This window comes from Rhinopithecus bieti, unplaced genomic scaffold (assembly GCF_001698545.2).
Source record: "Rhinopithecus bieti isolate Rb0 unplaced genomic scaffold, ASM169854v2 scaffold_37881, whole genome shotgun sequence".
Classification (NCBI taxonomy): Eukaryota; Metazoa; Chordata; class Mammalia; order Primates; family Cercopithecidae; genus Rhinopithecus; species Rhinopithecus bieti.
This window is the reverse complement of record NW_016816015.1, coordinates 497829-514525: the sequence shown is the minus strand read 5'-3', so window position 1 is coordinate 514525 and position 16697 is coordinate 497829. Positions and strand designations below refer to the sequence as shown.

The following is a 16697-nucleotide window of genomic DNA, read 5'->3' as shown; positions in this document are numbered from 1 at the left end:
TAGTCAAAGTCGTAAAGACCAAATGTAGAATGGTAGTTACCAGGAAACAAGGAGGTGGATACAGAGAGTTATTGTTCAATGGGTATAGAATTTCGGTGTTACAAGATGAAAACGAGTTATGAAGATGTATGGTGGTGATGGTGGTGATATAATATTATAAATGTATTTAATACCACTGAGCTGCATACTTAAAAATAGTTAAGATGGTGAATTTTATATGTATTTTACAAAACTAAAAAAAAATTTTTTGAAAAAAAAAATCCCACAACGATTTATAACTCATCCCAAACCTATTCCTCCTGAAACTTTCCTCCTTAGTTAACAACAGCTCCATTTTCTCAGTTGCTCAGGCCAAAAACTCTAGAATAATCCTTGGCACCTCTTTTTCTCTCAAACCACACATCCAATCAATCAGAAAATTCTGTCAGCAATAGCTTCAATATATATCCAGACTCCAACTACTTCTCACCACCTCTACCCTTACCACCCCAATCTAAGCCACCATCATCTGTTGCTTTGATTATTCCAAAAGCCTCATACTGGCTTCCTGCTTTCACTCAAACCTCCCTATAGTCTATTTACAGCACAGTAGCCAGAGTTATCCTGTTAACATATGTCAGATCAAGTCTCTTTTCCACTCAGAATACTCCAAAGTCTCCCATCTCACTCAGGCTAAAAATGGAAGCCCTTATAGCAGACTAAAAGGTCCTACAAAAATCTGCCTCTTTCCTCATTCCTCCCCGACTTCTAATTATTTCTATGACAATATCTACTACTATTTCTTCCCTCAGTCAGTTGCTCCAAGCAAACTGGCCTTCTTGCAGTTTCTGACCCACGCTCAGTAACATCCAACTTCAGGACCTTCGTACTTGCCATTCCCTCTGCCTAGAAATCTCTTGCCCTAGAATACACATGATTCATAGTCACTCCTTTATGTTGTTTGGGTCTCTACTCACGTATCACCTTTTCAGTGAGACCTGCCCTGATCACTTTTAAAAATGGCACATGTACCCTAGAACTTAAAAGTATTTTTTTTTTTTTTAAGGGCCAGGTGCGGTGGCTCATACCTGTAATCCCAGCACTTTGGGAGGCCGAGGCGGGCAGATCACAAGGTCAGGAAATTGAGACCATCCTGGCTAACACAGTGAAACCCCGTCTCTACCAAAAATACAAAAAATTAGCCAGGCGTGGTGGCGGGCGCCTGTAGTCCCAGCTACTCGGGAGGCTGAGGCAGGAGAATGGCGTGAACCTGAGAGGTGGATCTTGCAGTGAGCCAAGATCGCACCACTGCACTCCAGCCTGGGTGACAGAGCGAGACTCCGTCTCAAAAAAAAAAAAAAGTCAAAAAAAAAAAAGTGCAACCTCTCCCACCACCACATGTTCTATTCCCCTTATGTTTTCCCACAGAACTTACTGACTTCTTACTTACTCAGTAAGTTACTTATTTATTTGTTTATTGTCAGTCTTCCCTCACTAGAACGTAAGTCCCTTGATGGCAAGATTTTTTACAATTGTTTTATTGAATTATTTCCTAACCTTTTATCATCCGACAGAGGTTGATGGAATTCTGTATTCTAGCCACATTTTTCTTGAATGGAAGGAACATAGTTCCTTTTCAATCACATTCTATTAAATTTGGCAAATCTTATACTTTTATGTGACTCCTCCTGTGTTTTGTCTTCCCCTAGAATTATAACACTAAGGTCATGCTAATGACAAAGAGTTGGGGTGGGGGGCGGGTCTAGACAGTTTTATTTTCTAATCTTTACAAGAAGACACAAGAGGAGAAACCAGTCTTTTGAGAGAAAAAACAGAAAACGTTAAGTGTCATGGAAGTAAGAAAACTTAAGTGTTTCAAGAGCGGGGAGGTAAGCAAGTAAGATGAATGCTTCTAAGTAGTAGTTAGATCAGAACACACAGATAACCATTGTATCTAGAAATATGGAGGATATCGGTGATCTTCACCAGCACCATCTTACTGGGGTGGTAAAGACAGAAATCAAGGGTATGTATTTAGGTCCAGTGACACTTTTCATTTGACATGTTTCACATAGGATATTCCTTCCATTCCCATGGCTTCAACTATTTTGATGACTTCTGAATCCCATATTGCTTCAATGTCCCATTCTGCAGAGCCAAACTAGAGTTTTTAAACTTCCTGTTAAACATCTCTATCTAGATATCCCTTCGGTACTCTCAAACTAATAAAAATCCAAATTCAGTATCAATCCTACAACCCACAAAAGAAACTTCTTCCTTTTTTCTATATTTCCTGTTTCAGTAAATTGCTGCATCATCCAATCCATCACCCAAAGCTTATCCTCAATCCTGTGTCTCTCACAATGTCTAAAATTGATGCAAGTCTCCTATTTGTATTGATTTCACCTCTTAAATATTTCTGTAATACTCTAATCCAAGGGACCTCAACCCCCAGGCAGCGAACTGGTACTGGTCCATGGCCTGTTAGGAACCAGGCCTCACAGCAGGAGGTGAGCAGCACGGGGGCAAGGGAGCACTGTGGCTTGAGCTCCGCTTCCTATCAGATCAGCTACAGCATTAGATTCTCATAGAAGCGGGAACCCTACTGTGAACTGCACATGTGAAGGACCTAGGTTGCTTATGAGAATCTAATGCCTGATGATGTGAGGTGTAACAGTGTCATCCTGAATCCATCCCCTCTACCCCAGTCGATGGAAAAACTGTCTTCCACAAAACTGGTCCCTGGTATCAAAAAGCTTGGGGACCTGTGCTCTAAGCTATTCCTATTGTTTTACAATAAAGCCTTCATTATTTTTATGCCAAAACTGTAACTACTTCAACTTATGTATTCTACCTAGCTCAATAAATATTTGTTGATTTCCTGAAATAGCTCATATGGCTCTGTTATAAATTACTCAGATCTAAGTTTATAAAATTAATGCTGTCCCTTAAAAAGCTTGGTTGAACTTTTAAAAAAAACAAACCGAATAACTGGGGGCTGGGATATCATGAATGATAATAACTGTAAATAAAAACATACCAAAACAGAAAGTTCTGTTGGACGTGGGGGTCCCCTGGGAGACTATGGCAGCGAACACTAAAATCCTAATCGCCATGCATTGGAATTATTCCGACTATTACTTTCTTTAGTCCCTTCTTTTCCACCCAGTCTTCTTTGACAACATGTTTCCCCTTCATAATTTAGCTCTATACTGTCTAAAAGCTGTAACTTCAATCGAAGAACCTCAGCATTTTTAAAGCAAACAAAATACACGACATAAATTATTATCAGAGGCATGGACCCACTGAGATGTTCATTTTGAACAAGAAGAGATAAGTCATTCCTGGGAGAACATAGGCAAGGATAAGAGATTATTCAAGCCTAATATGCAAGGCTCCTCACCTCTCCGTCATTTTTATGAGACCCACAACATAGTCTTAACCCCAATAACCTCCGTAGGGCCTCACCAAGAAAGGATAGAAAAGACCTCAGAAGTATTTTGGCCCTAAAACATTTTTGAATCAAGCTAGAGAAAGTTATGAAACTCACAGTTGTCATACTTGACTTGCATCCAGAAACACAATTCAAATGAAGCATGTAGTCTAAATGGTTGATAGTTTTCAGCTGGCTGTACTTTCCAGCCACCTAAAATGAAAAATCTAATCTCACCCTAATAAAAATCTTTGACCTGGCAAAAAAAGAAGAAACATATACCTTTGTGGTAAAGTGAGGAGAGGAGGGAGGTAACAGAAATGGTAGAATGACTTTACAGGGTTTTGACTTTTAAACACCAATATTTATAGATTAAAAACTGTCTGAAAGGTTAAGCTTGGAAAGAATCTACTTCAGATACCTGATACAGCACAGGCACAAAATGAACCATGTTTGATCTAACTTGTACCATGGGAGAATTTTACCGTTAGCTTTACCAACTTCCCAAGAGGACTTCTAGTCATGTTCCTTAAAATCCCAAAGGTCTGTGTAGTGAGGTATCCCACAAAGAGTAGGGTGTCCCAGTCCTCCTCTACTAGTAGATGGAAATGACATGGAGATATCGCGAGACACTCAGGATGTTTATTTACTCAGAAAGTAAATCTACGTTCCTTTTGTCCAACAGGCAATATTATTCTTATTTCTCAAGGCCCAAGGTCCGTAACTACTTCTCCCCACTTAAGGCTTACACTACATTCTGTACTCTCAAAATACTTAGTTAATGTTACTAATGTGCTATGTATTTGACTACGTACAAGCCAAATTAAGCCACCTGTGGTCAATATATACCTGGGCAGCAAGGTTCAAGATAGATCCTATATTCAGACTTATCATCAATGCAAATACAGAAAAAAATCAATCCAGACTTTACTGTATTCATCCTTTATTCATTAGGAATCATGCAAAAAGCTCACATGAGAATTTTTAAAGGTTACAAAACATGGTAATAGTTTAAATAGCTACAACAACAACTGAAGGCCCCACAGTCATTTCACAAGCTACAGAAGGAAATAATTTGCTCTTTCCACTAATCTCACAGTTGGCCCAACCTCTGATAGTTCAGGAGATCTTTTTTCTGTTATCTCTAGTCCACTTATAAGCATATATGAGGACACACACTTAATTTGTTTTTCTCTGTTTTTTTCTCATGTCTAAAGTAATACTTGGAATGAATAAGTTGATCAATCAGAAATGTGTAAAGGAAAAAAGAAATGTCCCGTCATATTGAACCTTCCTAGAGACAGATGATCAGTGTTCAATCCTTCAACTTTTCTATGCATATGCTAATATATATGCCTTTCTCTTTTCTTTTTTTAGTACAAAAATGGAATCATAATATGCATAGTTATACAACTAGCTCATTATTTTTCTGACAACTATATATTAGTCCCATTTTAGGATGAGAAAACAGACCCAAAGAATAGGTGATTTGGCAAAGGTGACTCAGCTTATAAGTGATGGAGTGGGAATCAAGCCCAGAAATCTGACTGTAGAGTTTGACTGCTCCCCTTCCAAACAGCGGAAAAGCTGTAGCCCATCTTCTCCTGTGTGCTACCAAGCAAACCTGTGATATTCTGATGAACATGCTAGCACATATTCATCAAAACAGAAGAGGATTCTACCTGATTCTTTTTAATGTCAGCATAGAATTATATTGTATGCCTACCCTGAAATTTATCAGTCTCCATTTGGTGGCTAAATACATGGTTAATTTTAAACTATATAGAATTTAGATTTTTAGAGCTAGAAAATACCTTAAAGAATATGTTTTACGGAATCAAAAGTTCTCAAGATAGACAAACATACTAAACCCCAAATCTTGAAGCATATTCATCAAAAAGATCACAGGTTTCCTTGGTAGCAGACAGGAGATGGTAGGCTGCAGCTTTTTCCACTATTTAGAAGTTGAGTGCTCAAATTCGAGAGCCAGATTTCTGAGTTTGATTCCCACTCCAACACTTACTCAGCCACCTTTGCCAAATCACCTAAGTTATTTGGTCCTGTTTTCTCATCCCAGTAATGGGACTAATATACAGTTGTTGTCAGGATTAAATTAGTTACAATGTAAAGTACTTAGAGTATTGACTTAGAAATAAAGCAGTAAGTGCTAATAATAATAATTATTATTATTTATGCCATACTAGTTCAAGCTTACCTTAAAAAATTATTAAAATTTCTGTTCTTGGTGTGGGTAGAACAGAAAACACAAACTTTTGGTTGTTACTTGAGATTTTGCCATTTACACATTCAATGCTATTTCTTCATTATTCTTTCATTATTAAAATATAAAACTGTGATTAAACAGCTGCAGTGGGATATACTGAATTACAAAGGATTTGAGTATATTAAACTGAAATAGGATTCCAAACAGAAATGTGAACATATATTTATGCTAGAATTGTTTGTTATCTATAGAAGCCTCCTTCAAATGAGAAATGGAAGAAAACAAGAAAATAAAAATCATCAGTCCTACTGCATTTTCATTCATATGAGTTTCACAATAAAGGATGAAAACTTTAAACTCTGAAGACTATACTAGTCAATATATATTGATTCTTCAGTAGTAAAAACACCTGAGATATTTCTGGGAAACAGATATGTTCATTTCAGCTCTTTACAACATATAGATTTGTACTTCCTTTCACATTCGTGGTATTTGTTTTAAGATTTTTTTTTTTATTTTTTTACTTGAACACACTAGACTGAAGTGTAGTAGCAGAGTCCAAATTGTTTGAACATCTTTCAGCTGCAAGAACACAACATTATCAGGCAATTCATTGTAAAAAAAAGCAGCATGAACTTGTCTGGGTGTTCTCCAGGTAATGAGAAATATCTCATGAATGCCAGGGAAAGAACTTTAAATGACTGCTCTTTTGACACACCTTTCAGGCAAATGTCTTAAGGCCAGTGTCACAGAAAAGCACCTGAGCGGGAGGGGATGCCCCTGCTTCATGATCACACTAGCTCTGAACATAATTAAAACTAATCCTTTTACCTGCCTACATTTTTTACAAGCACTCTGTTCAGTACAGTACATAAAAAAGGTCTGCATGTTTTGCACCAAGATTCAATCAGTACTTCAACATTTGGGGGGGAAATGCAAGTCCAAACAACAGCAGCTCATTCACTTATTTAAAACATTCAGCTATTTTAAAAGGCTTAGAAAACACAGAGCATAATGGTGTACCAAAATGACAAGTCCTCATCGGAGGCACTGCATCCAAATTTGCTTACCTCAAGCTTTGAGAAACAGCCAAGATATGAAAACTCTAGAGAAGGAAAAACTTATGCCATGACTTGCATTAAGAAACAGGCTATAGAAACAACAAGTGTTTACAAACCAATTGAGGGTACTTATGTTACCCAAGGAAGGATAATAAAAAAATTATCTAAAAAGTTAGTTGATATAATCATAAACTAACACCCTAAAAGGGTTACCTGTACTAGAGTTAGGGAGAGGTCAGTGTTGCTCTGTCCTCACATTCATGGTATAACTGAGAGAAAATACAGGGAATATCTTCACTTAGGTCACAGAAAATACATTTCACCTAGCAATAAGCACTTCAGCTGTTGATGACAAACTTTTTATATACAATTTTATCCATCTTTCCATACTCTATCACAGATAGGCGAAAACAACAACTCAATAAACTAAATCACAATTACACTTCTTCTGCAACGCTTCTTCTCACACTTTATTGAAACGTCACTTGTTATAACAACAAAAAGCCTACCTTCTCAACTAATCGGATTTACTTTCACCACTTTTTTGCAGCTCAGTCGGATGATCAAGATACATATAACACCTACGCCCTTTGTCTCCAATTAAATCCCTCATATTCAGTGGGTTAGAAAAAAAAAAAAAAGTTGAGTGATTCTATTTATCTCAATAGCTTTCCTTGGTTTTACCCTCAGTTCAAATCTATGGCTGACCAGAGAGAAGACCAGAGCACAATATCTCCATGGCCTTAGTCCTGACTCCATAATGAATCACTTTGAGTTTCTTTTCCCAGGTGCACCTCTTCCCATCCTTCTCAATTCCTTCACTCTATACTTCACCAACTACCCCATACCCACCTCACTCTACACCTCACCAACTACCTCATACCCACCACATCACCATGAAAGGAATAAGCTTTTGTGTTTTCAGAGCCTGAGATATGAAAAAGATTCTTTGCTTGGTCAAACTTCAGTCAGGCTTCCGAACCTTCTCCTAAACCAACCCATCTGTGCACTTCTTTGTGAAATCCCATTTTAGCAAAGAGCCTGGCTAAGTCAGTTCAGCGAGAACCCCCATATCTAATTTGATCATCCTTCTCCACCATCCCCCAGGTGATGTCTGATCACCCCAGCCAGTCTTCTGCAAGAATCCTGTTAGGTTGGTTTAGCCAGAGTCCCCCTTACCCCTTATGTTTCTTCTTAGTAATTTTCCATCCACTGACCCCCACCCTGCTCTTTGGCTATAAATTCCTACCTCCCCATGCTATATTTGAAACTGAACTCAATCTTTCCTCTTGCACTGCAAGAACCCATTGCAGTGGTCCCTATACCTATGGTGATGGTCCTGAATAGTTTTCCCGGCCTTTATTGAGCATCATTGAGTAATTTTTCTTTAACATGTAACCCAAAGTCACAATGGACCATCTCCTTGACCTCCTAACTTTAGTAACTAGGGCCTCTTAGAAAACCTCAAGTCAGAATTTAAAATTATATAGGGATAAAAATCAAGTGACGAAGCTATGTAACTGGCATGAAATTCAAAGCAAGAAGGAATTCCCTCACAGCCCAAAAACACGGGTACCAACTAGAGTATATGGCACAAATAAATTCAAAATTTGACATTTTAAAAGTCATATGAATGAGCTGTCTCTTTAGCTCAAGTTTAATGACTCCTGTCCCTTTAAGAAGTTTATTATTTATTTCTTAGGCAAGTGTAATTAAGAAACAATCACCTATATTGTAGAATAATCAAGGTAGAAAAATTATATTTGTATAATTTGTGTGATACAGCGTATGGTAGGCAGAATAATCGCTCCTCTAAAAGATATCCATATTCTAACCCCTGGAACCCGTGACTGTTACGTTACATGGCCAGGGGGCATTAAGGTTACTAATCAGCTGACCTTACAAATATTATCCTGAATTAATCCAGGTAGGCTCAATGTAATCACAATTGTCCTTAAGCAGAAAGGAGAAGTCAGAAGAGTCAGAATCAGGGAGATGGCATTGTAAGAAAGACTGACTATTCACCACTGGCTTTGAAAATGAAAAGGAATTCAGGCAACCCCTAGAAGCTGAAAAAGGCAAGAAAAGACTGCCAGACCGTAAAGTAATAAAATGGTGTTGTTTTAAGCTACTTAGTATGTGGTAATATGTTATATCAGCAATACAAAACTAATACAAGTGGGATGCCAAACAATGAATAATAAAGACCTAGCTCTTTCCAGTTATATAAAAAGTCATTTCATATGTAATTATCCTTAAAGTATTTGGAGGGGAGGGTGTTGTTTCCTTTGTACCTATTTACAAGGTTTTCTAAAGTCAAATTATTATCTGAAATATCACCTTTTATGAATAAAACCAATAGAAAAAAGTCTTCATAGATTTCTGATGTGCCAGAATATATCCAATACATAAGCAATATATACCAGAAGTCCTAGGGAAGCACCATTTTTCCGTTATAAGGATAGAAAAAGTTAATGTCATTATTCCCCATTCTATGCCACGATTTCAGGAGGTTCCCTATTTTCCATGTACTTATATAAAGCTCCCAAATTATCTTTAAAATAATCCTAGCTTGTTTTCTCCTCACAACTTGGCCTCATTTTACTCTCCTGAATCAAGTAAGTCCCATCCCACTCCACCTTTACCATACTCAGCTCCACACTCCCCGCTTCACTGTTAAATACACATTTCTTGGTGTAAAACCTCAGAGGCTACAAATCAGCTTTAATACCAACAGAAAATATAATTATCCCTAATCAATTAGATACAAAGAGTTTTAATATATTTCAAAACCAAACTGAGCAACATTTAACTTCTCTTGGTCACTCACCATTAACCTTAACTATATAGCATATAGCCAAGAATATCAACTTTTGTAAAAACAAAGTATTTCACAGCATCACAAATCCCCTTTCTCATCCATTGGAATAGATTCTGGATAATCAACTATTTTATATTTAACACTATTTGATGTCTTTTTATAAGCACAAATTAAATAAAAATAATAATCTCTTGTTTTATTTCCTTCTATCAAGTCTGTGAAAGTGTGAGAAACTATCCAATGACTAAAGTCAATTCTATAAAATTATATTTTGGGGGATCTCCATGTCACACACACAAGCTTCTACTTCCCCTCACTAACACTGGTTTTAAGACTATTGAAGATAATTTTAATCATGACAACATTTTTATGTATGTGTGGAACCATCAGCTAGTACCATTTCATGTAAGGAACCACTGTTGGTCAATAATGTTTTCAGTAATCCATAGTGAACTGAGGAAAACCAAGAACAAAAACGGTTGGTCGGTTTGTTTCCCATAAAACTACCTTTTTTCAATTTAAAAGGACTTATTTATTCAAAGATTATAATCTTCCTACAGGCAGGGGCAGGAGGGTATTAAAGTCATGAACTCAACTTAGTAATAGTCCCTGAGGGTTGTTTTTCTAATGTCCTTATTGGCAAACTAAGTCCCACCTTTGCCCACCCGCCAAAGTTTTTTTGTTTGTTTTTAATATTATGGTTCTATAACATCCAAAAATCTGGAAGCTGCCACCTAAACAACTTTGAAAATTTGAGTGGTAAAGGACATAGTGGTAAGTTACATACAATTTTCTTTTCGAGAGAGGAAATCAACATCTGTTTATAAAATGTTAACCAAACCACAAAATATCTTTTTGTGATAATTATATTAATAACAGTGAGAGTGAAGACAAGACTGAACTTTTCCATCCATGAAGACACATGATGAAAAACAAATCACATATAACTATTATATATGCCAGACTCCATTCTATTTGCTGTAATTCCCACAGGAGACGTGCAGGAATTCTGCACTGCCCATGTTTTCAGGAATTAGGACTTTGACTTTTCCTTCCCTCTCCAAGTTTCTGCTGAGAACCCAGTCTTAAACTGTCATAAATAAGGTAAGACTTTTGGCAGATGTACACTGCTTTGAATTGCTCATCTGTACCTATATTGCCTAGATATGAATCTCCATTATCCCCTTGGCAATTACATTAACTCCAGACGGTGGCCTTCTTAAAATCCAGACAAATTACCCAATGCCCAGACTTCTTTCTAGAAACTAAAGATAATGCACACAACTCTCTAAAGTTTCCAGTCAGATCTTGCACTTTTTTCTCAACCTCTTTACATTTCAGTGCAGATGAATAAGAGTTTAAAACGTAAAGGAGCTGATGCTTAAAAGCACACCCTAGGTATTTTGTATCAAAGGCCATAATCAAAGGATCAGTTCTGAACATTGTACTGATTTTGGAGCAAACAAAGCTCATTTAGTAGTTATCGCTCAGAATCCAATCCAGGTATTTGTGTAGCTTGTGCATTGTTTTTCATAGCAGTACCTGGAGGAATGTATAGTCATTTACTAAGAATCATCTTTGCTATCAATTCCCTTGCTTTTATTTTTATTTATTTATTTATTTATTTTTGAGATGGAGTCTGACTCTTTTTGCCCAGGCTGAAGTGCAGTTGCACAATCTTGGCTCACTGCAACCTCCGCCTCCTGGGTTCAAGTGATTCTCCTGCCTTAGCCTCCCAAGTAGCTGGGATTTACACGTGTGAGCCACCATGCCCAGTCTCCCTTGAACTTTTCTAACTCCCTTGGTTGCGCACTCCTCAAAAATCCCAACAACTGCTATGGCATGAAGAGCTCTCACTTTGGGTGAAGTACTCTCCAAGCACTTTGGAAGGATTATTGCATTTAATCTTCGTAACTCCCCTGGGAGGTATATGCTTTACATCAGGCCCCTATGACTGTAAAAGCATCTGCTCAGAGATTGCTTGCCCAAGATGACACAGCTAACAAGATCTGGGATTTGAACACAGGTCTAACCTGCTTTCAAAAAATAAATAAATAAATAACCACTGCATTGCACTGCCTGTTAGGGAAAACCCATCAGGGAATAAAAAGGTATTCGAGTTAGTTTGTTCCAAACAGAACAAAAGTTTAGGGACTACCCTTAGCAAAATACCAATGTCCCAGAATCATTGCCTCTCCTTATTGGTTGGCCCATCTGACACTTACTGAAGAGCAGTTCTTTGCCTTTAGAGTATAACCTTCCAGAAGCTGAGGGCTCTGTTAGTTAAACTATTATGCTAGAATTCCAACCAGCAACTGAAACCTGATACCATGTTCATGATTAATCATTCAACAAATCTTATTTGAGCACCACCATAATTAAGTAACTGTTCAGTAATTGAAATTCTGCTGTGGAGGACTAAATACGTGAAAGCCATGTTCCTGTCCTCTAGGAACTACTGGTCAAAGGCACAGTAAAAACAAAGACTGCTCCAGAAACAGTAACTAAAGTTACCTGATGACCACCTCTAACTTCCTTGTCCTTTTCCTCAAATTCATAATTTTCTGGGGAATGGAGAAGGAAGACATGAACACTGTTTAATACTTAAAAAATATCTAGTGGAACAGACTAAATTGTCCTCCTTCCCCCTTATTCTTCCTCTGGTTTGGCCCTTTCTCCTCTACCCCCAGAATCTATATTTTTTCTTTGGCTAATCTAGATTAGTGATATCAAATTAAGAGAACTGGACAGGAAAAACAAAACAAACCAAACAGTGGGAGTAATAAATACATTATATTGATCTGGCCCAAAGTCTACTTCTGTTTAATCCTAGTCGTTACATAGTTTATGTAGAGTTGCAAAAGGGTAAAAAACTAATCCCAGCACCTCAAATACTATAATTAGGACTTCTCAAAGCTTGAAAAGGGTGCCAGTAGGGTCAACTTTCTGAGTTGGTACTCTTCATTCATTCAACCAATATTGACTGAGTACTCACCAGTACCAAGAGGTAGGTATTTATAGTGAACAAGGAAGACATTCCCATAGCCCTCATGGAAGTTATAGTCTAGAAGGAAAGTCAATATTAAACAGAGTCAGAAATGCATGTTGAAATACTGTCAATGAGAAGCACTGTGAAGGGAAAGAACAAGGTGTCTCTTAAAAGTTTACCAGATTGTATACCGTGATACTTCAAAAAGCTGAGGGGGAAAGAAATCTAAGAGGTAAGTGATCCCACTTAGATGAAGAGTTAGGAAAACCCTCTGTGGGGGATAAGAAAACAAAAAATATCTTAGCTGAAATAATTAGGAGTTAGCCAGACAAAAAATGAGGAGAACAACATTTCATAAAGAAGGAACTATAGTTGTGTAAGCCCTGAGGGGAAAAAGAACTTGATTTGTCATGGAAACAGAAAAAGCTAGCATGGTCAAGAAGTAGCCATCAGGGAAAGAGGAGAATAAAAAAACACAAGAAAATGTAAGGGCAGCCAACCATATGAACACACCTAAACCAGAAGTCTTCAAATGACTTCTAATAATGTCTCTGCTACAAAATAATAATGAATATACAAAGCCCATATGTAAAAAGGTAAGCGATTAAAATACAATACATTTTCAAAATTCTCAAGTGACCAAGATTTGTAACTGGAAAGGCTCATTTAGTCCAATGAGCCCTACATCTTTCAAATAAGAAAGGAAACCCCGTGCCCATGCATGAGATGCTGTCATCCTCTCTGAATCTCCTTTCTCAAAGCACCCAAGTTCCTCTAGCAGACAGAGGAGTCTTGTTTGTCCTGAAGGGTTGTTCTACACCACATGATGACAATATCCTATACAAAAGGGACACAGAAGCCACTGGACGGTAGGTGCACAGGATGTGGCATGATACTAACTCCCATGGACCCTTTCAATATGCAAATGTATGTGGGTATCTGTCTGCACAGGGAGACTAAGAGAATTTTAAAAAGAGGCCAAACTGCACTTAAAACCCCTCCAGAAGAGACGTTTTACTTCACTCCCAATGTTTCCTCTTCTTAAAAACACGACAGTCGCCGGGCGCGGTGGCTCACGCCTGTAATCCCAGCACTTTGGGAGGCCGAGACGGGTGGATCACGAGGTCAGGAGATCGAGACCATCCTGGCTAACACGGTGAAACCCCGTCTCTACTAAAATACAAAAAATTAGCCGGGTGCGGTGGCGGGCGCCTGTGGTCCCAGCTACACGGGAGGCTGAGGCAGGAGAATGGTGTGAACCCGGGAGGCGGAGCTTGCAGTGAGCCGAGACTGGGCCACTGCACTCCAGCCTGGGCGACAGAGCGAGACTCCGCCTCAAGAAGAAAAAACAAAACACAACAGTCACAAGCATCTAAACACAGACAGAGCATACTTCTAAGGAGTCTTATTCCTGTTCTACAGAATTGTTCACACTGCACCTACACTTTCTGACCAAACTGCCTGTTGAGAAGACAATCTGTAGTTACACAAATGAGAAAAGACTTCTGATTAAAGTGGCAGGTTGAACACAGTCATTTAGTTCCACTTTCTCCTAAAATTGCACTAAAATGATTTTAAAAGACATTTTTTAAAAAAAGACAAACATACTTGGATATAAAAAATAACCACAACATTTTGGAAACTAGAAAGCAGAAGAACAAGTTGTAACTGGTCCAGCAGACCAGAAGCTGACTCTAAACAGGCAGTGAAAAAAAGGTGAGCCACAAGACAGTTTGCTCCCTAGGATTCCCAAGAAGCTCAGGAATGGGTGGAATCCAAAATCCCTTATAAATGGGGATGAAGGAGGGAATAAAAACAAGATGATTGGTTCAGATCCCTTTACGGACTTAAGAGTTCTAGATCCTCTCTCCGATTTCACAGAGCTGGGCAACTGGCCCTGCCACCCTGGTAGAAGGCTACACCTTTTATTTTCTGTACTGAAGATCACCAGGCACATATTACAGCAGGAGTAATGTACAGAATAGGAGAATTAAGTGAAACTTTAGCATAGTGAATATTGAGAGCCCAACGCCCTTTTTCCCCCTTGTTTCCCCCACCACTGAAGCCCAGGCTTACATTCTCCAGGTGGGAGCCTGAAAGATTCTTCTTTGGAATATCTAACCACCCCAAGAGAGAAAGCCTAAAGGTATGTTTATTGGGAGCTCTCTGATAAAACAGCCAAATACCCATGGGAGAAACACACAGTAGGTACATCTCACTCTTGCACACAGAACTCTGAATTAGCTGCATATGCTCCACTTTTAAATATAAAGAGACAAGAATTGCCAAGCATCTAACAAAAGCCACTAATATGAAAGACAGAAACCTAACACAGGAAAAAAACTTTTTTTAACTTGGGGTATGCAGTTACCCCATACAATGAGATGAAAACCTAATACATATATACATGCACATGCACATACACACATACACACACACACATATATTCATACACCAAAGCACACCATGAAATTTCAGAAGACTGGAATTGCCAAACAGAATTAAAAACAAAATCATCACCACTACCAGAAAAAGTACTTCAGATACAAAAGTTCAGGATCAAAACAACGATGCTGCTCTGGATAGCAACAGCTAGAAGCTTAGAAATAAATGGCTTCATGACTTCAAAACTATGATGGACAATTATTTCCAAGCTAGAGTTCTATACCAACTAAACTATCAGTCATGAGTCCGATAAGCAAAATCTCAAGAAAACCGACTTCCAATGAACTTTGGAGTAAGCTAAAGAACACAAAGACCCAGAAGCCAGCAAGCATCGTACAGAAGAAAGGGTCCCCTCAGCATGATAATTCAGGGGGTCCCCCAGAGACGACAGCCATGCAGTAGGGCTGGTCAACAACCAGTCCAGATTGGAGTAGATCAGAAGCTCTGAGAGAATGTCACCAAGAAGATGAACTAGATAGAATTTTATAGCATACCTATTCGAAATTATTAAGAGGAGATTTATACAACTCAAGAGAGACTGAATATTGACTGAATGATGAGGACATAGCAAACTAAGAAAATGACAAAATATGACAATGACTAACTCAAGAGAAAGTGGAGTTGAATAAAGGAGAAATCATAATATGACAGCAATGAATGGCATTTATAAAGGCATAATAATATAAACAAATGGATTTACCCAAAATGAGAACATTAACCACATGGGCAGAATGAAGGAGTGGGGGAAAGTAAAGACGTGTGTTGGGGTGAATGGGGAGAGAAAAGAGCGAAATCCTCAATTTCCAAAGCAGAAGCCAATGGACAATGCCTAAACCTGAAAAATCAAGAAGTAGCTATATAAGTATGTTAACTAGAATGATGGAGGTAAATATAAAAAGAGGGAGAGAGAGAGAGGCTAAATACAGTAGCTGAAATGGAGAAAGCTAGAGAAAGAGAAGTTAGAGAGGGCATTTGAAGGGAGGGAAGGAAGAAGAAGTTGACCATTGACCACTGGTTTTCACATAATAGGCTCTATAAGATTATTTGATCTTTTAGAAAATATTCATGTATAACCCTGATTAAAAAAAAAAACAACGAAATAATAAAAGCCAAGAAATATGGACTACAATTGAATATTCACTTCTGTCTCCCTTATACTAGTAGAAAAATACGTATACCTGTATTTTATAGCACAAGTAGTACCATTCTTTTTAAAGGACTGCTTTGAGGTCTTCTTTAGCTTAAAGCCATATAATGAAAAAAAAAAAAAAAAATCATTGCTTCAGGTCATTTCTTGTACCTAGACATTGGTCAGACATGCTGTATAAAGAGGCTAATTTTTGAACAGTTACTTGCAAAGTCAGCATTCTTCCAGAGTGTTTGAAACTGACAGCCTTTCTTATTTTTTATCTTTTATTTATTCACAGCCTACCTTCTCTCCCAAAGAAGTAAGACAGCTATCTTTTTCTTACATGGCAACATTCTCTTCAAAATATAAAGATACACAGTGACTTAGAGGATTATAGAATGCTAATAAGACAGAATAGCTAAGGAGTTCTTTGAAAAAGGACAAAAAAGGGAGTAAATGGTAGAAATAACATTAATTTATTCTTTGTGTGCTAATATTTGGCTTGAATACAATACCAAAATTATTTTCCTTAGCGTCTTCCATGAAAGCTGAAAAGGCAAAGAGGCGTAACAAGTAAAATTAACAAAATATGCTTTTCTTTGTTACTAAGTAGTTC

General features: G+C 37.9%; 1 protein-coding gene across 2 annotated transcripts in view; it reads right to left on the bottom strand.

Moving 5' to 3' along the window:
* ARL15 (ARF like GTPase 15) overlaps positions 1 to 16697 on the bottom strand; it is a 452441-nt gene that overhangs the window by 333155 nt on the left and 102589 nt on the right. The window contains exon 1 of one of the 2 annotated variants that reach the window (XM_017854294.1): positions 12514 to 12577. The exons of the other annotated variant lie outside the window; for it this stretch is intronic. Within the exon in view, the coding sequence (XP_017709783.1) occupies positions 12514 to 12570 (57 nt within the window). The 5' untranslated portion in view covers positions 12571 to 12577. Of the gene's footprint in view, positions 1 to 12513; positions 12578 to 16697 lie in introns of those variants that run through there. 2 annotated transcript variants of the gene reach the window in all.